Source organism: Leptonotus elevatus, chromosome 20 (assembly GCF_054856555.1).
Source record: "Leptonotus elevatus isolate MCC_2025b chromosome 20, RoL_Lele_1.0, whole genome shotgun sequence".
Taxonomy (NCBI): domain Eukaryota; kingdom Metazoa; phylum Chordata; class Actinopteri; order Syngnathiformes; family Syngnathidae; genus Leptonotus; species Leptonotus elevatus.
The window spans coordinates 8,292,207-8,317,189 of record NC_141258.1 but is presented as its reverse complement, the minus strand read 5'-3'; the positions used below and the strand labels follow the sequence as shown (position 1 = coordinate 8,317,189).

General features: G+C 41.0%; 3 protein-coding genes across 11 annotated transcripts; 2 read left to right on the top strand and 1 right to left on the bottom strand.

The window, feature by feature from the left end:
- Positions 1–237: 237 nt before the first annotated feature.
- Positions 238–4,729, top strand: tectb (tectorin beta). The gene is made up of 9 exons (XM_086065273.1): positions 238–375; positions 1,637–1,827; positions 2,431–2,582; positions 2,652–2,724; positions 2,791–2,978; positions 3,093–3,255; positions 3,320–3,398; positions 3,505–3,537; positions 3,633–4,729. Exons 2-9 carry the CDS (start codon positions 1,645–1,647, stop codon positions 3,701–3,703), a joined length of 942 nt encoding a protein of 313 aa, XP_085921399.1. The 5' UTR covers positions 238–375; positions 1,637–1,644; the 3' UTR covers positions 3,704–4,729.
- gucy2g (guanylate cyclase 2g) lies at positions 4,652–13,046 on the bottom strand. Its single transcript, XM_086065182.1, has 21 exons — positions 12,875–13,046; positions 12,673–12,797; positions 12,303–12,485; positions 12,100–12,244; positions 11,896–12,031; positions 10,560–10,663; positions 10,316–10,482; positions 10,114–10,254; positions 9,414–9,497; positions 9,229–9,333; positions 9,090–9,161; positions 8,852–9,017; positions 7,612–7,767; positions 7,363–7,537; positions 5,865–6,005; positions 5,628–5,804; positions 5,361–5,560; positions 5,187–5,285; positions 5,027–5,118; positions 4,837–4,950; positions 4,652–4,735 (listed from the first exon to the last, which is right to left on the bottom strand). The coding sequence occupies exons 1-21, from the start codon at positions 13,044–13,046 to the stop codon at positions 4,652–4,654; spliced, it is 2,838 nt and encodes a 945-aa protein (XP_085921308.1).
- acsl5 (acyl-CoA synthetase long chain family member 5) lies at positions 5,195–24,697 on the top strand. Of its 9 annotated transcripts, none has more exons than XM_086065260.1 (26): positions 5,195–5,511; positions 5,619–5,950; positions 8,959–9,026; positions 10,190–10,507; positions 12,131–12,223; positions 12,999–13,077; positions 17,381–17,554; positions 17,617–17,728; positions 19,168–19,232; positions 19,296–19,397; positions 19,467–19,566; positions 20,312–20,490; positions 20,576–20,608; positions 21,293–21,344; positions 21,429–21,502; positions 21,573–21,650; positions 22,569–22,703; positions 22,787–22,921; positions 22,992–23,087; positions 23,148–23,220; positions 23,288–23,376; positions 23,458–23,574; positions 24,024–24,167; positions 24,235–24,336; positions 24,406–24,477; positions 24,557–24,697. In XM_086065260.1, exons 6-26 carry the CDS (start codon positions 13,045–13,047, stop codon positions 24,686–24,688), a joined length of 2,097 nt encoding a protein of 698 aa, XP_085921386.1. In that variant the 5' UTR covers positions 5,195–5,511; positions 5,619–5,950; positions 8,959–9,026; positions 10,190–10,507; positions 12,131–12,223; positions 12,999–13,044; the 3' UTR covers positions 24,689–24,697. The 9 variants fall into 9 exon arrangements, with proteins under 9 accessions (XP_085921386.1, XP_085921385.1, XP_085921388.1 ...); XM_086065259.1 differs by having other exon boundaries at positions 10,169–10,507; XM_086065262.1 differs by having other exon boundaries at positions 8,913–9,026; positions 10,169–10,507.
- Positions 24,698–24,983: the final 286 nt, after the last annotated feature.

The window sequence follows — 24,983 nt, the reverse complement described above, 5'->3', positions numbered from 1 at the left end:
GTGCCAGTTGGTTGATTAGTTGGTTAGTCAGTTGGTATCATAGTTGGCAGTAGTCAATCAGTTACATTCCTGTAAAAATAAACATTTTGGAACTTTTTTTTAATGCCAATCATCATTTTGAAGAAGCTTCTTATTGTTGTCTGTGTACTTTCTACAGGAAATTGGCACATTTCCATCAGGTCCATCCCTACAAAAGACGTCCCGAGAGATGGCGGTCATTTAAAAGTGAATGTCCGAGCAGCACAGAAGGCTTTTTGTCGGTGGACTCACAATGGAGGCTCTCCGGGTGGGAACGTGGACCACCTCCGCCCGCGAGCATACATAAAATGGTAGCTCGGGGGCAGCCATGAGGGAGGGTCCTCTGACAGCACACAGGTGAACAGTCTTTCCCTAAATACTTGAATTTGTGTCCTGCATGGAATCATGATCATCGTTTTGCTACTTGCGATACTTCCTGTGGTGTGGACCTGTGTCCCCCAGAAAGCAGGTAACAAGACTCTTAAACATGCAAAACACCGTCAACTGATTTTTATATTGTACGTGCGTGTAGATCAGATCCAGATAAATCCTGGTTTCGCATTACAGCATCTTTTCAAAACAGATGAGATTTCATTCATGCTTTTCCACCATAGCAGTTAGCTTTTTGCAGGACGTTGTTTTTGTTGTTAGTTAAATTAGATATAGTTGGTTAGTTGATTATTTTATTGGATGGGCAGTTGGTTCGCCACTTTGTTGTTTTGTTAGTCACTCAGGCAGATATCTTACATGCTAGGATAGTTTATGTTTATTGATTGATGGATTGTTGTTTAGTTGGTCTTAGTAGGGTAGTTGATTGCTTAGTAAGTTGGTTATCAGCTAGTTAGTTTGTTAGGTAGTTAAGTAGTTAACTGGTGTATTATATGGTTGGTTAGTTGGGTAGTTAGTTAGTGTTAGGCAAGTTGATTGCTTCGTAAGTTGGTTATCAGCTAGTTAGTTTGGTTAAATAGTTTATATATATATATATATATATATATTTATATATATATATATATATATATATATATATATATATATATATATATATATATATATATAAATATATATATATATATATATATGTGTATTATTTGGTTGGGTAGTTACGTGGTAGTTATTTATTTGGCTAGATAGTTGGTTAGTCAATTAGGTATAGTCGTTGGTTTGTTAGTTCAATAAATGTTGGTTACTAGTTTTTTATTAGCTAGTTAGTTTGCATGTTGCTTAGTAGGATAGCTGTGAGTTACTTGTTTTGTCTATTGGTTAGTTTAATTGTTGGTTGTTTAGGTAGTTAGTTGGTTAGTTAACAGGTTAGCAAGTTGGTTAGTCAGCCAATCAGGTGGTTAGGGAGTTTATTGGCTTGTTAATTAGCTAATGGGTTAGTGAGTTAGCTAGTTGGTAGGATAGTTGTTAATTACTTGGTTTGTCAGTTTGATGGCTATCTAGTTAGTTGGTTGTTGGTTAGTCAGTTGGCAGAAATAAATAATTGTGCTTCGTGAAGTCTATCCAGCAACAAGCAACTGCACAGACATTTCAATTTGTTACGTTCCTGACAAGTCGACCTGTCATTTTTCTACTATTTGCCAAGGAAACCAGTGCAGGGCTTTGTCTGATGTTTCAGATTACGTGATGGTGTCGTGCTTCCCCAACACCATTATTGCCAACGTGCCCGAGTGTCCGTACGGCTGGGAGATGGAGCAGCTCTCCCTGGGTGGCGTGTGCGCTACAGGCGTGCATAGCTCCGGTTACTACCGTTTCATCATCCCCGACCTGACGCCCAAGAACCACTCGTACTGCGGCACCCAGTCCGAGGTGAGTCGAAGGGGTTCGTGTGCTATCATGCTATCGTGCTAACTGTTGAGCGCGAAGACGTTTATGGCCCCGTTGGAGCTTTGAACGGTAGGGAGCCCAGTTTGAGGCTTGTCAGTCAGGCACCATCTGGATGACACAGTGTTGCACTTCCATGTTTGTGCAATGACTTTAAAAAGAAACGTTTCTCATTTTTCTTCTTCTGTGGCTACTGCCAAATATCTCGCCTCCTGCGCGCAGTCGGACCATCACTGCATGACTCCAGTCTAACTTTTGAATGGTGGCCAAAATCAGCCCAGTGCAGCCACCATTGCAAAATCGTGGGGAGGATGGGGGCTTGCTGCTGCTTGACACACTTTGATCTGCCAAAAAGAGGCAAACATAGCAAATCTAGAAGCAACACAGCCTTTCCCAAATTCTTTAAGCCATGCAAAACCGTTTAACATCTCATGGCGCACCCCCTCGCCCCCACACATACCGTACAACAAAAGCATAGCGGTTGGGTTATGGGTTCAGTTTGGGGGGCTTTGGGTTGGGCTAAGGTTAGATATGAGTACCCTTCAGCACTTTCAACAATACAAACTCCACAACTTCTTTCCTGGTCAGTACATACCCGGCAAAGACGCCCGCTACGTCTTCTTCAACTCGGTGGTATCAAACGACACGTTGCTGACCCTCAGGAACCAGCCGGTCAACTACACCTTCAGCTGTGTGTACCGTGCCACCTACCTGGTCAACAACGCCGTCTTCAGCCAGAGGTCAGTAAGCACCTCGTCCAGGCCTTGAAATGAGTTCGATGTGGACTGAAGTGTCTCTGCTTTTCCCAGAGTGGCCACCGTTTACATCAGCAACGGTACTTTGGGCTCTTTTATGTCACAGCTGTCCATGGGCGTGTTCACGGTGAGTCTCCCCATTCCTGGAAAGTTGCTTCTGGAGAGAACTTCACCGGGAATGTGCTGCCCCCAGAATGCTAAGTTCCTGTACGCCAAAGAAGCGCCGTACGTCATCGACACCTCCGAGATCGGCTCGGAGGTCTTCATTGGTGTGGAGGCCAAAGGGCTCAGCGGACGCTTCCGTGTGGTCATAGAAAACTGTTGGGCCACGCCAACGCCCTACTCCACAGACAGGAGGAGGTGGAGCCTCATTATCAACAGGTATGGAAATGTGAATTCCGCCTAGCAACAAGCCTAGAAAAAAAAATCTGGCTAATTCTTTCCATTAGTTTTTTTCCTGTTATATGCATACATTTTTCTTACGTGTCCTTTCAGCTGCCCATCCGATGACACAGTGAACATTTTCGAGAACGCCAAAGATAGCCGCTCCACTTTCAAGTTCAACTCATTCCGCTTCCGCGGCCAGGAGAAGGTGTCCACCGTGTGGCTCCACTGCGAGGTCCACGTGTGCGACGGCGAACGGCTCGTCTGCCAGACCGTGAGTACGAATGTCTCCGTTAAAGAAGACTGTCCTTAAAGCTGCGTTTCCTGTCCTGTTGAAGAGTCCGTGTCCAGCCAGGAGACTGGCATCGAAAACGGAGCCACGTGGTGGCATCCTGACTACTGAATTTTACATCAAAGGTATCATACAGAGCTTTCATTGGAAAAATTTAACCACTCAAATGCTTCTGCTTATAGCAAATATTATAAATTAGAACGTTCTTGTGTAATATAAATGTCTCCACAGCTGATGGATCCTCCAGTAAGGGACACATCATAGGTAAATACACATATGTCCTCACAATGCATTTAATTTGAGTGGAGTGTGTGTTGTGATTGTGTAATTGCGTGTGTCATCTGTTGTTTGTCCTCCAGGGGCATCTCTACCTCTCCTGCTGCTCATCCTAATCACCGCATCCCGTTATGTTTACGCAACTAATCAGTAAACAAAAGTCCATTATTTACTATACTTGAAAGGAGCGCATACAGCTAGTAATCAGTGAACAAACATCCGTATGAACTATACTGGGAGGGAGTGCATACAGCTAATTAGTGAACAAACGTCCATATTTGTTTCATTAATAGGGAGTGCATACAGCTACTAATCTGTGAAGAAACATCTATCTAATTTTAATGTACTTATAGAGAGTAAATGGAGCGACAAACATGCACATTTTCCGTACAATACATTTAGGGTGTGCATACAGCTACTAATGATTGTAGAACAAACATTTTTACTGTACCTGTAGGGAGCGCATACAACTACTAATCGATAAAGGGGTATCTTTATTTACTGTACTTGTAGGGAGTGCATACAGCAACTCATGTATAAAACAACACTTACCCATATCATCAGATTGGCAGCTGAATGCGCTCCCTACATTTCAAATACTGTAAATGTGGATGTTTCTTCATTGATTCGTAGCTGTATGCACTCCCTTCACATGAAGTAAATGTTTCTTACTGTAATTGATAGCCACTGTTAAAGCTGTATGCACTCCCTACACATGACATAATTATCTGTTTCTTCATGTACATCTAATATGTATGTTTATTTCTTCATTAGCTACATAGCTGTTTGCAAAACTCAAAAGTTAAAATGTGGACTTTTCTTTACTCTTCTAGCTCTACACACTCCCTGCAAGACCTATAAATTCTATATTATTCTATACTTGATATCATATGAAGTCAGCCAGTACTCAGGTGGATTCATACTTGAGATTAGATTAATTAGTAGGTTTAGTAGGATCTATTGTGATCTCATAATCTCATGTTGTTTCACTGCATGCATACAAAAAGACATTTTAAAACCATCAATTGGATTCTTGTGTCTTGAAAAGTTTCAATAAATAAATATTCCGACAATATAAATCTCGTTTGGTGTCACGGGCAAACTAAATGTCCACTGAAGACATAGTGGCATCCTCGCCGGTAGTTTTCTTGGCTCTTTTGTCCGCAGCTCCGCACACTCCCGTTTTCTTGACACCCCACATAAAAAAAAAAAAGAAGACAATTTGAAACACATCAGCAACGTCAAGAACAAGAAGACGAGGAGATTGTGGACGAGTCCTGGGTGTACCTCTGCTGCCAGCTGTAGGCTGGCGTCCGCCTGTGCAGGACTGTGAGCGGCCGGTAAAAGAGGGTTGAAACCCTCTTTGCTCAGCAGCCAGTAGGTCTTGTGGCAACCTTTACCCTGCCACGAAAAGGTCCGAATGTTAGTTAGCGCATGGATGTAATGTAACACACACGCAAGCGCATGTTAAACTCACCTTCATTTCAATTTCTCCCCTTTCCTCCAGTTCGAATGATCCCACCTGGACCAGAATGTCAGCAGTGCACTGAGACATGTGAATCTTCAAGGCTGACGAAACACAGTAACATTAAAATGATTCTCAAAATGATATATCATGTTTTTGCAGGTGGTCTCACGTAAGCTGTTGCTCTCCATGCGAGAGGCCATGTTGACCGTATCACCAAACAAGCAGTAGCGAGGCATCGAGCTCCCGACCACGCCTGCAACCACTGGACCTGCCGGGGGGGGGGCGTTTTCATGTGGACGCTTTGAAACATTTTTCTTTTGTCTCTTTTGGCATTAGCTCTCACCCGAGTGGACGCCGATGCGGATGGCCAGACTCTCGGAGGGCATGTGACGTATCCGGAAGCGCTTGATGGCGCTCAGGAAGTGCAGCGCCATGGTGGCGATCTCCACGGCGTGCTGTTGGCCGTTAGTGATGGGCAGACCGCTAGCCACCATGTAGGCGTCTCCGATGGTCTCCACCTGGAAAACGCGCTCATTGCCAGTTCTTGGAAAGCAACAAAGTAAATACGTCACAACTGCATTTTTGCCCTCGCACCTTGTAGACATCATACATCCTGATGATGTCATCAAAGAGGCTGTAGAGGTCGTTGAGGAACATGACCACCTCCAAGGCGGAGCTGACGGCGCACATGGAGGTGAAGCCCACGATGTCGGAGAAGAAGACGCTCACCACGTCGTAGCTGCGAGGCTCCACCGACTTCCCCGCCATCAGCTCGTCCGCGATGTACCTGTGAGGCCGCACGTCACCGTCGAGGGGACCTATGAGGTTGTCGCGTCGCCACGGTTACCTCGGTAACATGCTGGAGAGAAGTTTGTCCGCGCGGGTCTTCTCGGCGACTAGTTGATTGGTCCTCTCTTCCACCACGTCCTCCAGGTGATTGGCGTATTTTTCGAGCTTTTCCACCATGTTGTCTAGAATGTTTGCATGGCTGCAGCACATTTAAAAAGAATACATTTTATTAAACAATTGTAAATATATATTAAAACGTAATTTATTTATTAGTAAAATGCGCTAAATTATTTTTTTAATTAGCAGTACATACACACAAAAATCACAAAAATAAAAGTCTATATTTGATTATAAGAAAAGAAGAAAAAAGACTTGTAATTACATGTTTTTGTAAATATTAAAAACATTACTGCATGAAAATAGATTTGTGTTCAATTGTTTGTTTTGTAAATATTGTTAACAACATTAAGTTGTAAAATATGTATAAATAAGATTTAATAAATGTTACATATTTTAAAATATGCAGTATAAAATATAAATGTATCAGAATTATTTTATATTTGTTGCAAATATGTAAAACTGCTATATAGAATTTGATTAAAATATTTTATCATTTGAAAAATATTGTCAATAAAATCAATCTTTTTTTAGACATTGTTTTCTTTACAATTGACTTGATATGAACATTTGTACATTTAACATACTTAATTATGATCCTGTTCAAAAGTTAATAATTTTCTCTCAAGTGGTTCATGTTTCATAAGTCCTTAAATATAAAGTATGAAAATATAAAGTATTAGAATAATTTCATATATTTTTTGAAATATTAACTCATTCACTGCCAATGACGCCTATAGACGTCAAAAATTCATTTGAACTATTTCTATTAGTTTAACATTTTTTCCCCACTTTTGTCAACTAGTGTATGAAAACCTATAATTATTTTATTGTACATTTAGAACAGATATAACACTTGTGATTAATCGTGAGTTAACTACTGAAGTCATGCGATCAATTACGATTACAAATTTTTATCGCCTGATGACCTCTAATATTTAATAATTTTTTCTTTTGGTTTTTTTAAATCGCGTCAGGCGATTACAATTTTTTATATTAATTAATCGCTTGACTTCAATAGCTAACTCACGATTAATCACAAAAGTTATATCTGTTCTAAATGTACAATAAAAAAAATTCTAGGTTTTCATACTCTTGTTAGCAAAAGTGGGAAAAAAAGTTAAACTAATAGAAATAGTTCAAAATGAATTTTTGACGTTTATAGCCGTCAATGGCAGTGAATGAGTTAAAAACATTACTGTGCAAAAATAGAACAGTATTGAAATATAAATATCAATAATCAAAAATATGTCTATAAAGCACCTTTAGTTTCTGATTGGCTTAAATTGCCATACTTGCTATAGCACCACATCTTGTATTTATTTCTTTATTTTATCCTATTGTGGGGCAAAATTGTTTTGTTGACGCGAGCCATATCGTTAATGGCGCTAAATGAGTTGAGGTGATGTTTGAAGGACAAAGAAAAACAATGGCGGGACCTGTCTGGACTGGCTTCCTTCAGCTGTCTTAGAATGGACCTGAATGGTGGTCGGTGGTCAGGGTTTTCGTTCCAGCACACCCTGAGCAGCGAGTTGATGTTGTCGTCGCACAGGTCGGACAGTGCGGGTCTGAGGGGCTCGCCGCGGAAGGGCCCTCGCAGCCTCGCGATGATCTCTGCGGAGACAAATTTGTTTCGATTGTCGTCGGCCACTTCAACTGAAACGAGGTTGAAATGTTTTCACCGCAACCTTTGGGCTGCAGGTTGATGTCATGGTATGGCCCACTTTTGGAGTTGTACATGAGCTCCCACAGGATGATGGCAAAGCTGTAGATGTCCCCTTTGGGGGTCCCGTTGACCATGGGGTCAACTTGTCTTAAAAGCTCCGGGGCGGTCCACAACAATCCTGCAATGTCAGAAGTCACCTGTCAGATTTTTTTTTTTTTTGTTATGAGCAGAATGACCCTAAAATGGACGTTTAAAGCAAGTGTGAGTCGACCCCATGTCTGCCAAGTTGCAAACTGACTTCAGGGGCTGAATTTTCAAAACATTCTTGTGGTTGAATTATTGCATTTTTTTGCTTTTTGCTCTCATGCTCCAACCAACATCTGTCGAGTGTATGTGGTCACAAATTGGTCACAATTGGACAAAGTCTTTAAGAGATTGTCGAACCCCCGGAAAGGCTGAAATGAGCCTAAAATGGCCATTTTAATTCAAAATAGTATTTTCAGGCTTTTTGAGACAGTTTTTGTGTGTCTAATCAGTTAAGTGATGCGAAATGAAACTGGCTTCAGGCACTGGATTTTTTTCAAACATTCTTGTGGTTGAGTTATTGAGTGTTTGCCTTTGCGACAGTTCATCAAACCTTGCTTACATGTGCCGCTCACATGCGATGGTGAAAATTGAAATGTTTCACAACCAAACATTGCCACAATCGCACAAACTCTCCAGGAGGAGTTTGTCCTGGAAGGACCCCTAAAAAGGCCAAAATGAGGCTAAAATGGGCATTTTGAAGGGGAAGTCAACCGAAAAAAAAAAAATTAAATCTGTGCGTTTAATGCAGCCCCACTAGTCTAAATACAGTATTCTGGTTTTTATTGTGTTAGTGGTATATGAGGTAAGCAAAATTCTGCAGTTTTGATCAATATTCCGAAGGCGGCCATTTTGCCACTTGCTGTCAAGTGAAAATGACATCACAGGTCCTAGGTAACAACCAATCAAAGCTCAGCTTCAGAAAACAAGTGAACTGTGATTGGTCATTGCCCGAGCCCTGAGAAACTGTGATGTCATCTTCAGCCGACAGCAAGTGGCAAAATGGCCGCCCCCTAATATGTATTTAAAAAAAAAGAAGCTGGATTTTGCTTCGTAACTCATATTCCACAAATGTAATATTAATCAGAATGTCGTGTTTAGACTAGTGAGGTCACATTTAAGATATTATTGTCAAGAAATGTTGACATCCCCTTTAAACCACAAGAGCAGACTCTGACCTTCATATTCAGGAGTTCCTGGGCCACGGTTGCCTTTACCGCCGTATTTAAACTCCCACAGTCCGAACCCGGAGAGTTTGACCTGAAGCCGACTGTCCACCATACAGATGCTGGTCTTCAGGTTGCCGTGGAATTTGAGCCTGCTCTTGTGGATGAAGTCCATTCCCTGCAGGAGGTAATACGCATCACGTCGAGGAAGGGGGGGTTCTCGAGGCACCCGTTGAAATGCGACACCTACGTTGACGATATCGTAAGCGAAGGAAAGCTTGAACATCCCGTCCAGCTCCACTTCGGAAGCGTTCAAAAGGTCCTGCAAACAACAACAGCGACACTACCATTGTGTTGTTGTTTTTTTTGGAGTAGTGCGCCAAACTGACCTTCAGGCTGCCTTTCCTGCAGTACTGTGTGACCAAACAAACGTTTGGTGGCTCCACGCACGCGCCGAAGAACTGCACCAGGTTCTCGTGCTTCATCTCCTTCATCTGTCATGGTGGAGATGGACGCCATTTAGCAACTAGCATTAGCAACACGTCGCTAATCATCGTTCTCTGAAGAATGTTACCACGTTGAATTCGGCGAGGACGGAGGCCTTCTGGAGTTTCTCACAAACGTCCTTCTTGATATATTTGATGGCCACGTAATTCCCCTGGAAGAGGATTAGGGCCAGTGAAGAGAGAAAAAAAAGTTTGGCAGGATTCTCACTTTATTTTCAGAATTCTCACTTTAAAGTCAGAATTCTGACTTTAAAGAGAGAATTCTGACTTTATTTTCAGAATCCTCACTTTAAATTCAGATTTCTGAGATCAAAGTGAGAATTCTGACTTTAAAGAGAGAATTCTGACTTTATTTTCAGAATTCTCACTTTAAAGTCGGAATTCTCACTTTAATCTCAGAATTCTGACTTTAAAGTGAGAAAACTCACTTTAATCTCATAATTCTGATTTTAAAGTCAGAATTCAGACTTTAATCTCTGACTTCTTTAATCTTCTGACTTTATTAGTGACATTATTATTCTCACTTTAAATTCAGAATTCTGAGAATAAAGTGAGAATTCTGACTTTAAAGTGAGACATCTCACTTTAATCTCAGAATTCTGACTTTAAAGAGAGAATTCTGACTTTATTTTCAGAATTCTCCCTTTAAAGTCTGAATTCTCACTTTAATCTCAGAATTCTGCCAAACTCTTCTCTCTCTTGGCTGGCCCTAATCCTTAAAGTTACGACATTAGTTGTTGTTTTTTCTGCCAAGAATTGCATCAGTACCTGGTAGAGGCCAATAGTGGCGTAGATGTGCTCTTTCCCCATCTTGTCCTTGAAGCCGTAACTGGTGTTCGACAAGGTGGAATACGAACCTCCGCTGCCAGTCTGACTCCTGGTGTTGCTCAGCGACACGCCCTGGACCCCCTGGATGGAGACCACTCAGAACCAAACCAACATACTACATGCGCACTACGGAGGCACCTACCGACGCCTCCCTGATGATGGTGATGTTGCCGTAGTCGATGAGCCACCAGCGTGAGTCCTCCAGGCTGGACTGGAGGCGCAGCTTCTGCAGCACCAGGACGCCGATGCCCAGCACGACCAGCACGCCGATAACAGGAAATGTGACCAGCAGAGCCAGAAGGGCGACGTCTGAGATGACGCCACCACATTGCAGGTTAGTATTATGTTATTATGTAAATTAGGGTCCACAGCATGGTTTGGCGTACCGTTACTAAGCCATTCACACAGCTCGTTGTTGAAGCCGCATTCAGGGTTGTCGGACGGGGGTCTTCCTTTGGGCCAGGTTACCGCAGTGAACATGGACGTTGGCCTGAAATCACGCCATTCTTCCATTTACGTTTGATACATTCAGTGCTTCACTTTTTTCACATTTTATGTTAGTGCCTTCTTCCTTCAAGTTTTACATACAAGCCCCCATAATGACTATACGGCAATGTTGTCAGTCAGAGTTCAGACTTGAGTCAGCTCATTTTGGTTGAATTTCAAGTTTTGTTCAACTTTTAAGGAATATTATTCCTATTTTGGTTGAACGATTTTGAAGTGCAACGTTCTCAGATTTTGGTTGGACTGCAAATTTTGTTCACCTTTTGGGGCATCATTTTAGTTTCCTGAACAATTTGGTTGAACTCGCAAGTTTTGTTGAACTTTTGGGGCGGAATTTTCCACAAAATGTTTTGGCTGAACTGCGAGTTTGTTGGTCTTTTGAGACAGACAAAAATTTTGAACATTTTGGTTGAGCTCCCAAGTTTTGTTCAACGTTTGAGGCATACTTTTTTCCTGAAAATGTTTGGTTAATCTGCATATTTTTTCCCCAGAGGATTCTGATTGAACTTCAACTTTTGTTCGACTCAAAGTGTGATGTTCCCAGAATATTTTGTTTGAACTCTTTTGTTTGACATTTGAGGCATATTTTCCCAAAGATTTTGGTTGGACTGCAAATTTTGGTCAACTTTTGGGGAATAATTTTAGTTTCCTGAACAATTTGGTTGAACTCACAGTTTTGTTTAACTTTTGTGACCCAATTTTCTACAAAATGTTTTGGCTGAACTGTGAGTTTATGTTGGTCTTTTGAGGCATAATCTTGCCAGAAAAGTTTTGTTCAAATTTAGAGGCGTATTTTTTTCCTGAACATTTTTGGTTTATCTGCATATTAGTTTTTTTTTTTTTTTTTTACTTTAGTTTTTCTGATTCTGGTTGAACTCCAAGTTTTGTTTGACTTTTAAAGTGTAATGTTCCCAGAAGATTTTGTTAGAACTCCCCTTTGTATGACTTTTAAGGCATATTTTTCCTGAAGATTTTGGTTGGACTGCAAATTTTGTTCAACTTTCAGGGCATCATTCACACAAGTTTCGTTTGAGGCATAATTTTCCACAAACCAACTGCATGTTGCACTTTAGAGCCCTAATTTTGCCACAAGATTTTGGTTGAGCTCTCAAGTTTTGTTCAACATTTGAGGCATATTTTCACCAAATATTTTGGTTGAACTCTAAGTTTGTCTGACTTTTGGGACAGTGCATTCATTGTGGAACTTTCTCTTTTTACCGGATGCTTTTGCTGTGGCTGTCAAAATGGAGGACAGGGACAAACGCAGCAGCGTCCCTGACATATTGCAGGTCGTAAATGGAATAGTCCAGGTTTCTCTCCCCGCCCTCGTCAAAGTGGACCAGTCCTGAAGCTCCTGCGAAAGGAGCCTTGTTTAGTGTGTCATCGTTCGAAGTCTGAAACGCAAAGCGCCTGCTGACTTACCATAGAAACGAATGCTATTCTTGTTCTTCAGTTTCTGCAGAACCTGACGCCCATCGTAAGGATCCTTGCCGTCTTTCAAGACCTCCTTCAAGGCCATGGTGTAGAGCAGCACAGCGTCGTGCAGGTAGGCGGAGTAGGTGCTCACCTGAAATGGATGCCATCGTTATTCCTTCCTCTGTTTCTTCTTTTCAATTTTTTCCTACCTCTCTCTCGGACGTGAGGTTGCTGTGAAATGGAGGTCCTTTAAGTCTCTCGAACACCTGCTCGTAGAAGTCGTAGTACTCGTAGCCGTCGTATGACTTTTGGCCAATGATGAAGGTCATGTCGAAGGCTCGGAGGGCCGCTCGGTTCATTTGGCCGCCCATTGAGTATTTCCACAAGTTGTCCTGCTCAATGGAAAACATTACGACGCTATGTCATTAACCAAGTTGTCTACAGCTAATGTTGCTAATTTGAATTGGCTTTAATCATTCTGCATTTGATGTAAGATGAGACTGTGAACATATGTTTTGCGATCTGATGTTTACATTTGTAGCTCAATGCATGTGACGCTGTTAGTAGCATTTTACTCACCACGCCGCCACTGACCTCAAAATGTTGCACCAGGAAGAACACGTAGTCGCCGCCCATCAAGCCCTGGCGCTCAGCCTCGAGCAGCAGAGTCAGGGAGTCCTCCTTATTGGTCAGGACCACGATCACTGCACCCCACACCAACACGATTATGGCTTAATGATCAGACCAACGAGATAACGTTAAAAGCGTGGCATTGGCTCACCTCTAGCCACGGTGGCGATGTACTTGACATTGCGGCTAACCAGACGCGCGTCACTGGTGTCGAACTTGACGGCGGCCGTCATCTTGAACCTTGACCTCAGCGGCGTCTCCACCGTTTTCCACAGCGCGTCCACTTTGTCCCACGTGTTGGAGTCCAGGCCGCCGCCGATCATGGCCACGTGTGTCCAACCAAAGAACTCCAAGGTCTTCAACAGCACCTCAGAGCTCCTCTTGAGCGGCGGCACTATGTTGATGTACGAGTCGTACACGTCGGCGTTGTCCATTTTGGACGACTGTCCCACGAAGCCGAACATCGGGATGCTCCATGTAGACGCGATCAGGCCGGTCACCTATGCATAAACACAACTGGATGTAAAATAGTTCATTCTAGTACTAATTTTGCCTGTTTACCTTGCACAATAGAAATAAACAGAACAATTGGAAAATAATCCACTGAGTCAAACAAAAAGTCAATGGCATATTTTGTCACCTGTGCAATGTACAGTATGTGCCATATATTTAATATGATCGCGTTTCTTGCCATTGATTCATGACCATCATTTGGACCTGCAACCTCGCACAATAAAAATTAACATAGCCACTCAAAATAATACAGAAAGTCAAAAAGTAGTCCACACATGCTTGGTCACATGTTTTAACAATTTATATGTCATGATTAATATGATCACGCTGCTTGCCAGTTAGTCATGACATCATCTACCTTGCGCCATAGAAAAAAAAGATGAAAGGTAAGAATTAATCCACTAAAAAAAAAAAAAAAAAAAGTAAAAAAAAGGTCCACTGCATAGCCCTTTAATACACAAAAATGAAGGAAAGGAAACTAGTGTGGGGGGCGTAGATATAATTCACAAAATCAGAAAAAGTCCACTCCATGGTCACAAAATTAATTAATGTGATTGACTCTATCCAATTACGGTATTTATGTTAGCAGCCACCTTGCACAATAGAAATAAACACCAGCACTTTAAATAATTCAAAAAGTTAAAAAAATAATAATTTCAATGGCATTTTTGGATTTGATCACTTCTCAAAAGTGAATGCCCTGTTGTACAACAGAAGATATAAGACTACAAATGACTACAAATAATCTACAGAGCAAAAAAAAAAAATCTATGGCACATTCTTTAATTTGATTGTTATTCTCGACAGTAATTCATGTCAGCCACCTCCTAGCACATTAGAAATAAACGAAACTTCTCAAAATAATACTCAATGCCAAAAAATTGTCCACGGCACCTCTGCACAATGTATGCATCATGAGGGATTTGTTTGATGCTGTCGCCTGAGATTTTTGGTAGCCGCCACCTCAAGCTCTTGAAATAATCCACTCAGTCAAAAAAACAAAACATCCACAGCTCACTCAGTCAGGTGCACAACTTTGTGTCATGATTAATTTTATCGCTCCTCTCGACTGTGATTCATAAAAAAATGCCCCTTCTCACGACAGCTATAAATAATCCACTTAGTAAAAAAAGATAAAAATCGAAGGTTTACTGGGTCAGCTGCACTATTTTTGTGACATGATTAATTTGATCACTTCTCTTGCCAGTAATTAATAACTACCATTTTGCACAATAGAAATAAACTGAATCACAGATAATGCACAAAGTCAAAAAAGGTGTACCTCAGCTGCTTCGGGACACGCTGGTCCAAAGACGGCAGACACGTTGTCCCTCCACACCTGCTGAATGAAGCCCCCTAAGGACATCTTGGGGCTGCAGGCCGTGTCCATGTAGACAACGCCCAAGGTGTAGTTGCCCAGGAAGGAAGGGTTGCCGTTCACCTTGTCTACGGCGATCTCGATGGCGGAGCCCAGTCGCTTTGCGCTGAAAGGGAACGACGAGTTCCAAGGAGCCTGGAAGCCAATCAGCAGCTTTGGGCTGGGAGGGTCCGAGCCGGAACCGGCGCCGACGCCGGCTTTGATGGCCGTCAGGGCGAGCATTAGGTGGAGCACCTGGGTCACGCCTGAGGAAGATCTACCTATCGTCATCCTCACGCTCTAAGTGGCTTGATGTCGCGCGCCTTAAATAGCAAACCCACCATCCTCTCACCCGAACGTGAGGCTGGACAGGAGGGGCCGAACCCGTTTGGAATATTCTGCCTGCACAAGCATAATCATCAGAGGCGTTGCTTTAACTGTGTTTATTATTTTTGGTTTACACTTACATGTAGCTTAACATGCTAGCAAAATATTAGGAAAAGCTCCGCAGCAGAAGTTATTTTACAATTATTTTAAATGATGTAATTCCATTTCATTCATATTTCTTGTAAAGATTAAATAATATTTAAATACATAAATAATTATGATAGATTGTGATTTATAATATATTTAAAGAAGTTTCATCCTAAAATGTTTTTACTTTTCTTAAAAATGTATTTTAACAGGTCAATTTGACTTGCGGGTATAATAAGAGTGAAACTCAGAAGGCGGCCATTTTGCCACTTGCTGTCGACTGAAAATTACATCACAGTTGCTCAGGTCTCAGGTAGCAACCAATCAGAGCTCAGCTTCAGAAAACAGGTGAGGTGTGATTGGTCGTTGCCTGAGCCCTGAGCAACTGTGATGCCATCTTAAGTCGACAGCAAGTGGCAAAATGGCTGCCCCCTGAGATGGATAAAAATGGCTGGATTTTGCTTCATAATTAGTTTTCCACAAATGTAATATATTTATATATACAGTTCAATTTGACCCTCAGTATAAGACGAAAGTTCAAACAGAACATCTAAACATATTTATAATATAATAAAATAAAATAAAAAATAGTAATGTTGATGCATTTTATGACACTTAGTTAATAAAAATAATATATATATATATATATTAAAAATATATAAATAAGCCTACCGGATATATAGATATAAAATATGTTTACATATATATGTTGGGGGGTGGGGGGGCGAGAGAGGAGAAGAGACGGAGTGAGATTTAATGATAAAAAAAAGAAAGATAAGGAAATATTTGATGCTCTTGATGAGATTTTATCAACAAACTCCAAAGGTTAATTATCACACTTGTTGATAAATGCAGGCGTCAAAGTTCACCACAATCCCTTTTGTTGGCCTTGGACACACACATTATCTTTGTCTTTGTTTGCTAACAATTAAATGAATGTATTGGAAATGAAAAACAAAGCAAAAAAAAAAAACGATGCTGCTGCTGACACACGCACAGCTGCATGCACTCAAGAGGTGCTAATGAACACAGGTGTGTGCATGTTGTGTGACATTAATGGCGGTGGGCAGGCCGCATTTCCAGCAGGGATCCTCACCCAACCCTTCCTGCACGGCCTTCAAACATTTCTGCTTACACCGCCAGGTAACATTCTCAACACATGAACGTACTGTTTGACATGTGCTGGCTTTTGTGAGGCTTTTTTTTTTTTATTATATACTTTTGATGATTAGGCTCACCTGTGAGTAATTAAATAGAATTTTGTAGCGTCAATTTTTGTTTTATTTTGGCAACTATTTTTTGAGAAATGATATGAGGTGTAATCAATTTTTATGGTGATCCACCTGTAGTGTGTTTTATTGTTTTTTAATGCTGCTGTAAAATGTCAAATAGTGGTTGGAAATGCTGGTCTTCTTGCTAGCTACTGTTGTGGTGCTTTTGAGCAAGGCACCGACCGCTGGAATGCAACTTGGTTTCAGCGAATGCTTTTGAGCAGCCAAGAGATTGATGACATCGTGTAAACGCATCACATTGGGAGACTGGTTTCTTGTCATCCTAGATTGGGTGACAAATATCAAAATACAAGTGAAAGACAATAAATAGTGGGCGTTTTTTATTTTTTTATTGGCTGTTGTACACAATTCAGTCGATAAAGAGGCTCCGCTCGTGCTGCATTATCACACGGCCAAAGTTTAAAGGTCCCTCTGTGTGTGACTTTTATGACCACTACAAGTTCTTATTTTTCTTCTTGTGGACTGAAGAGGTTCTGCTTTGTGTCCACGCCGATAGGACCAACCGACGGGTAAGAACATTTGATGTAAAAAAATAAATAACTGGCTTGTCACTTTGTGAAAACAATTGGTAATTTTTTTTGACTCCTCGCATCCTATTTGTCTGTTAGTTGACACTTGTCATTTGTGAGCAAGTGTCAAAGTTAGTGGTGGTGTCCCGCAGGGGTCTATCATGGAACCAGTGGTGCAGTTCAGTATTTACCAAGGATGGTGTTAAAAAATAAATACAAATTGTGCTCAACGATCATGTTTCGATTATGAAAGCGGGCAGATGGGCTTGGTAATAAATAGCTGAGGATATATATATTTTTTTTTTTATATAGCAAGAAATTCATTTAGTCTTCCTGTTAAATTAAAACAAAGTTGTTTAAGCTGAATTATGCTGTTGACATTGACAAATGTAACAATCTTGTGATTTACAGTTTGTCTCATTGTGCAAGGTTGTCGACTTTGACCCCAGTTCACAGAGTCGAAGTCACTCCAACCTGACTTCTTTTTTTTTTTTGGGTCGTCAATCTCCCAGCAGAGGATTGCGTGCGCCATGGAGGTCCTCTTCCAGCTTCTCTTCTCGCCGCTGCCCACGCCGGCTGTCATCTCGCTGCTGGCCCTGGCGGCCGCCACGCTCTTCTACCTCAACACCAGGCCCAACCCCCTGCGTTCCCCTGCTGACCTCAAATGTCAAACCCTGGGCATTAAGGTGTGACACAATGATGCCTTGAAATGTGATTTTTAGGGTGTTGCTCATTCTCGTCGTCTTAGGATGGCGCCAGGAAGGTGGCTTTGCTCAAGGACAACAATAACCTGATGGCTTATTATTACAATGACGCCAAGACCATCTATGAGGTGTTTCAGAGGGGTTTGAAAGTGTCAGGTGAGTTGAAATAAATTACAGCTGTCAAAATTTGTGTGCTTAATTTAAAGTTCCTTTAACGCCACACATTTTTGTAATGCACGCTTAAAGACTGTAATGGGGGAAATTCCAGTCGCAACTCACTCTAAAGACAGTTGGGTCAAAAATAACCCAATTATGGACCGATCCACTTTTATGGGTCAATATGACGCAACTTTCTGTTTTTTTTTTTTTATACAAAATTACCGCATTTTTTGACCCAAGTAAAGGAACTGAGCAATCTTTGAGTTGTTTTATGCAGAAAGATCCATTTCTTGACTCAAAGTAAAGGATCGGTCTATTTTTGACCCATAGTAATTTAATAATAATGCTTATTTGTTAGGGGTGTGAATTTCTTAGTACCTGGCGATTTCGATTTAATCCCGATGCGAATCTCTAAATCGATAATTGCGATTTATTTTTTTTAAAAAAAAATTTAGATTTATTTATTGTAATTGTATTTTTATTTTTTGCTCAAATTTAGAAAGTACTAATCGGTAAACATATACACTGTAAGATTTGTATGAAAATGTATTTATTTATCTAAAAATTGAGGCTTATAACTGAGCCACTGCATTTAACGAACAGGTTGAACAACACTGAAATAAAATATGAAGGCTTAATTTTCCTATTAATATAACATTCTTCTATGCTTAATGTGTGAATCCTAACCCCAAGTAAGACGTTTTGTTGAATATTCCCATAAAAAAAAATTATGTTTAAAAATCGATTCGAGAATTGCGTGCTGTAATATCCCTATATATTGCAGAATCTATTTTTTTTCTAATACCCCTAATATTTGTTATGTTCATGTTAAAGATTAGATAGTTCTTAATGTGAAAAGAAAAATGCCACACCAATGTCTTACAAATGTAATTATGCCATATAGTGGCAGGAAAAAGACCAACACATATCAATATCACTTGTTTTTTTACTGTACAGCTTCTTAATTGGAACTCCAGTTTATGAGTTATGAAATTACTGTATCAATGACTAAAAGATGCTAGCCTGGAAATCCAGACTCACTCGCCTCTTTGCCAGAGAGTAAAAAGACGGAGTAAAAATCCAACATGGCTACGAGCCAAAGAGACAGTAGTGAATGACTTGTCGTTGCGGGGGAAAAAAAGGTTCATGGTGTCATGAGACACTCAGTTTTGATAATCGAAACGCACAGACGCTGTCACGCAAATAGACGAACTTGATTGGCCGGCCGTTGTCGAATCGCTGTCTATGGACGCCTGTCCAGACTCCCTTTCTTTTCTATGAAAGTGGGTGTGGCTAAAAAGATGCAGCCATATTTCTTTCCTGCCATTTATGTTAACAAGAGTATGAAAACTTTCATGTGATAATTCTGATTTAAACATTTTAAATTGCCTGACATCCCATAAATAAATAAACGGTTGACCTCCATTTGTTTGCAGGTAACGGGCCATGTTTGGGCTTCAGGAAAGCAGGGAAGCCATACCAGTGGCTCCGGTACAAGCAGGTAAAAACGCCTCGACGAGGTATCAATCCATTTTTGCCGTTCAAACCTCTCCTGTCTTTGCAGGTGTCCGACAGAGCGGAGCACCTGGGCTCAGGACTCCTTCAGAGGGGCTTGAAGCCCACTCCCGACACTTTCATCGGCATCTTTGCTCAGAACAGACCAGAGGTGAGCTAAAAACCTCACCAAGTGGTGTAGTTCCCTTTCCCATGAGAGATTAATTTTTGATGTTTGCAGTGGATTATTGGCGAGCTGGCCTGTTACACCTACTCCATGGTGGCGGTCCCGCTGTACGACACGTTGGGTCCCGAGGCTCTGGTGTTCATTATCGACCAAGGTAATTGGCCAAGAGGCAGATTACAGGTGGCTCCTCGTTTCCTCAGGAGATCAAAACTCGTCTTTGTGAGGCGGTACGAAGGCCATCTCGGAACGTCGTTTTCATGTGTAGCGCAGCAGTTTTTGTGAATCCTGGAGAAAATGAGAAACATGGTCACCCCAAAAAAAAAAAAAAAACACCAGATTCATTGATTGGCATGTAATTTGGTGGACGTGTTTATTTATCATTATGAAATGTATTGGTCTCAAGGACCCGTGCCTGAAATCGAAAGGAAGTCTGCCATTTTGGTTGGAAGCAAATAACCCCAATGCTTATGCTGCATTCGAGGAAGTTGGGACTTTTCCGACTTCATATCCAAATACACCCGTCACTTAACAATGGCAAAGCCCGTTAATGGAAAAACATCATTTACGCAATTGTGACATTAATTTAATTATTTGAAGAAAAAAAAAATGTCACCCAACATGATTTTGATTGTTAACCAGAACAAACAATTTATCGGATTCAGCCAACATTTGTTTACGTTTTCCTTGAATGTTTTCATGTCCGAAGTGGGATATTTTTAACTTCCCACATTCCTCAAATGCAGCAATGGAACAAATTAAATCATTCCGCACAGCAAAAACTGCTGAGTCACAGTTAGAACCACTATCGTAGACAGACGAGCGCCAAGCATCAGTTTTACAATAAATGTCGCTGCTTTAATTTCACACCAGCCCCTGTTTACCATTTGCTGTGTTTTTAGCCGACATCTCCACAGTGTTGTGCGACAACCAGAAAAAGGTTGAGATTCTGCTGCAGAACCGTGAGAAAGGCCAGACCCCTGCCCTCAAAACCGTCGTCGTGATGGACCCGTTCGAGTCGGACTTGGCGGAGCGAGGAGCCAAATGTGGCGTGGATGTGGTGTCCATGCCGGATGTGGAGGTATCAAAGCGTCACATGGTCAAAAGTAATGGGACATGCTTTTTAATGAGAGGCCGGAATATGGTTTTGCTTTTGTGTTCCACAGGCTGCAGGGAAAAGTGACCTCCAGAAGCCACTGGTAAGCCACATTCACATATTTAGTGCTCACCGCTAACACTGAAAACGCAACTTTTGCAAAGTGCATCAGATGCTAATTTAACTCATTCACTGCCATTGACGGCAGTAGACGTCCAAAAATGTATTTGAACTTTTTCTATTAGTTTCAGTTTTTTTGGGGTGTGTGACCTAGAAGTGTTTTATTGTACATTTAGAACGGATATAAAATTTGTGATTAATCGTGAGTTGACTATTGAAGTCATGCGATTAATTACAATTACAAAATGTAATGATCTGACGCCCCTAATTTTTGATATTTTCTTTTCTTTGTACTAGGGGCATCAGGCGATTAGTTATTTTTTTATTGTAATTAATCACATGACTTCAATAGTTAACTCAAGATTAATCACAAATTTTACATCTGTTTTAAAAAAAATATCGCCTGAAAATATTAAAAATTAGAGGCGTCAGATGATTAAATTTTGTAATTGTAATTAATCGCATGACTTTAATAGTTTAGATTAATCACAAATTTTTAATTTGTTCTAAATGTACAATGCATTTTTTTTTCTAGGTTTTCATACTCTTGTTCACAAAAGTGAGGGGAAAAAAATATGAAACCAATAGAAATAGTTCAAAATAATTTGACGTCAATGGCAGTTAATGATGGCGCAATGCTAACACTCTGTCTACTTGCCCACCACAGCCTCCAAAGCCGGAAGACCTCAGCATTGTCTGCTTCACCAGCGGAACGACAGGTGAACAAACAGAACCCACGACCAAGTTTTTGACATTTTTTTTTTTTTAAAGTAATTTTAATGTTCTGTTTGAACTTTTCAAAGGAAATCCCAAGGGCGCGATGCTGACTCACGAGAACGTCGTCGCTGATGCTGCTGGTGTCCTCAAAACCTTTGAGGTGTTTTCGCTAAATGCATGCAATGGAGGACCATTTAATTGGAAAGTGAACTCATTGTCTGTCCCCACAGGCGTCCATTGTTCCAAATCCAGAGGACGTTACCATTTCCTTCCTGCCGTTGGCGCACATGTTTGAAAGAGTCGTGCAGGTAATGTTGCCCTTGAAAGGTCAAGCAACTTTTAGCTCTTGAGATTTTTGGTTCAAACTGTAAACCTCCGCACAATTCCTTTAAAGTTGACTACTAGAGAAAGACCGATGTGTTGTTTGTTGTATTTTTCAGTAGTCAATAGTGGTGTGAATTGCCAGGTACCTGGCGATTCAATTCAATACCGATTAATCATGATATAATTCTATAAATTATGTCGATTAAAAAATAATAATTATAAACTCAAATTTAGAAAATACTAATCAGTAAAATTTTACATGTAAGATTTGTATGAATTTTTATTTATTTTTTAAATCTGAAAATTCAGGCTTATATGAGCCACTGAATTTAACAAACAGGTTGCAGTCTGTTTCATGTTTGAACAGCACTGAAATAAAATATTGAGGCTTAATGTTCCATTAATATAACATTCTTCCATGCGTAATGTGTGAATCCTAACCCTAAGTAGGATGTTTTGTTGAATATTCCCATAAAAAAATCTATTTTAGAATTGCGAGCTGTTTATTGCTGAATCTATTATTTTTTATTTTTTTCTAACACTTGGGTTAGGCTGATTGATATTTGTAGCTAATATTCATCTTCAATAAAGGGGGGGGATATTGGTTGGTTTTAAGAAAGTAAATGCCATAGCTCGCTATAATTTTTTACAGTAAAATTTTTCCCCCAAAACTTCAAAATAGCTGAAATTCCGAACTTTCACATTTCTTTGTTTTAACGTCTAGCAAAACGTTGACAGGATCAGCAACATCTTTTTATAAAGTTAACTGAAAATGTACATAAATAGCTCCCTGAGATTAAAATGGTTTTAGATTTATGATTTAAAACAAAAAAAACGATATTGATGACTCAACTTACACAGCAGTCAGCTGATTTTTCTTTTCTTTTTTTCTTTTCCTGCAGACTGTGATATATGGTGCTGGTGCTCGAGTTGGATTCTTCCAGGGAGACATCCGACTGCTGCCGGATGACATGAAGACGCTGCGGCCCACAATCTTCCCCGTCGTGCCGCGACTTCTCAATCGGGTCTACGACAAAGTTAGCAGTCACTTTTGTGGATATGCTTGACGCACCGTCTGAGTTATTTATTTCATTTAGTCACATGGTCTGTTCTCGTCCAGGTGCAGAGCGGTGCCACAACACCTTTCAAAAAATGGCTGCTCAACTTTGCAGCGCAGAGGAAAATGGCCGAGGTGCGGGTAGGCATCGTGCGGAACAACAGCATTTGGGACAAGCTCATCTTCCACAAAGTGCAGGTACGACGTCAACTTCACGCGACGGAACGAAGCCATGAACGTGAACTGATTGACCCGGCAACTTGATTAGGAGTCTCTGGGGGGACGAGTGAGAGTCATGGTGACGGGGGCGGCGCCCATCTCTCCGTCGGTGCTGAACTTCCTCAGGGCCACGCTCGGGTGCCAGGTAATGAAGTCGATGCGAACGTTGTCCAAGCGCAGATCTGTAAATATTTACTCCTCGTAGATCTTTGAGGCGTACGGGCAGACGGAGTGCACGGCTGGCTGCACGTTCACCATGCCGGGAGATGCCACTTCGGGTACGACGGATGCCAACCGCCGCAAGCGCGTGAGGGGAAGCCGTAATGTTTGTGACGTTTCCCGCAGGACATGTCGGTGTGCCTCTGCCTTGTAACGTGGTGAAGCTGGTGGATGTGGAGGAGATGAATTATTTTTCGTCCAATGGTGAAGGCGAGGTGGGTTTGTGGATCATTTGTAAAGGAACGATTGGGGAGGAGGGGGGGAATTAATGGATGGTTTAATTTGGTGTCTTGCAGGTGTGCATCAAGGGTACAAATGTGTTCAAGGGTTACTTGAAAGATCCAGAGAAGACCGCTGAGGCTTTGGATAAGGATGGTTGGCTCCACTCTGGAGACATTGGAAAATGGCTGCCAGTGAGGAATCAAATATTAATTTTTTAGAAAAAAAATAAATAAATATATATATATATATATTTTTTTTTTTTTGTTGTTGTACTTTGCCAACAATTAATTGGTTTTGTCCCCGTGATCAGAATGGCGTCCAGATTTTTTTATTTTATTATTATTCTTTAAAAAAATATTTTTTATTTTGGATAACTTTGCTAACAATTAATTGGGAACTTATTTTTGTCCCTGTGACAAGAGTGGCATCCTGAATTTTTTTTATATATATATATTTTTTTTTGGGGAGAAAAGAAATACATATACAATTGTCAACTTTGCTAACAATTAATTTGGAACTTATTTTTGGCCATTACCAGAGTGGAATCACATTTATTTTATTTTATTTTTATTTTTTTAAATAAACATTTGTCAACTTTGCTAACAAATAATTTGTAACTTATTTTTGTCCCCGTTACCAGAGTGGCGTCCTGAAGATCATCGACCGCAAGAAGAACATCTTCAAGCTGGCTCAGGGCGAATACATCGCACCAGAGAAGATTGAAAACGTCTACGTGCGCAGTGGCCCCGTGGCCCAAGTTTTTGTGCATGGAGACAGTCTACAGGTGAGATCGGCATGAATGTGCAGACAACAAATTGACTTTAACATTGAAATTGTTTCTCCCTTGCCAGGCCTTCCTGGTTGCAGTTGTGGTCCCCGATCCAGAGGTCTTACCAGGTTTGGCCAAGAATCTTGGATTCCATAGCTCCATTGAAGAGCTCTGCAAAAACAAGGTGATGCTTCATGCTGTGATTCTGAGAGATGTGAGGAAGGCTTTCATTGAGAATTGTTTGTTGTTGCAGGAAATCAAGAAAGCTGTTCTCTCGGACATGATCAGTCTTGGAAAAGAAGCAGGACTGAAGTCCTTTGAGCAGGTAACTGCGACAGCAGATTAATAAAAATAAAATCATTGTGCTATACTCTTAAACAATGCTAACTGTCATCTCTATGCAGGTGAAGGACGTGTATCTCCACCCTGAGCAGTTCACTATTGAGAATGGCCTCTTGACCCCCACGCTGAAGGCCAAGAGAGCCGAGCTCAAGTCTTTCTTCCACATGCAAATTGACCAACTTTACGCACAATAAATGAACTCTGCTTACTGCAACTTGTCAAACATTTTCCTTTCACTGCCAAAGCAACCATTCGCATACCCGTAAGGACTCGCACTTCACGCATTAAGACAACACTGCCCTCATGTGGTCGAACAATGTAGCACAAGATGCTGTCTGCCTAACGAAATGGGGAGGACGGTGTCATCATGTAGGGTTTCACAAAAGATTACAGTGGGAATGTAACAAGTTTAAATAATGGTTACAATGTTACTTTTATTCCTGACATTTCATTGTAAAAATTGACTTTCGTGGTGTAGCACTAGCCAGT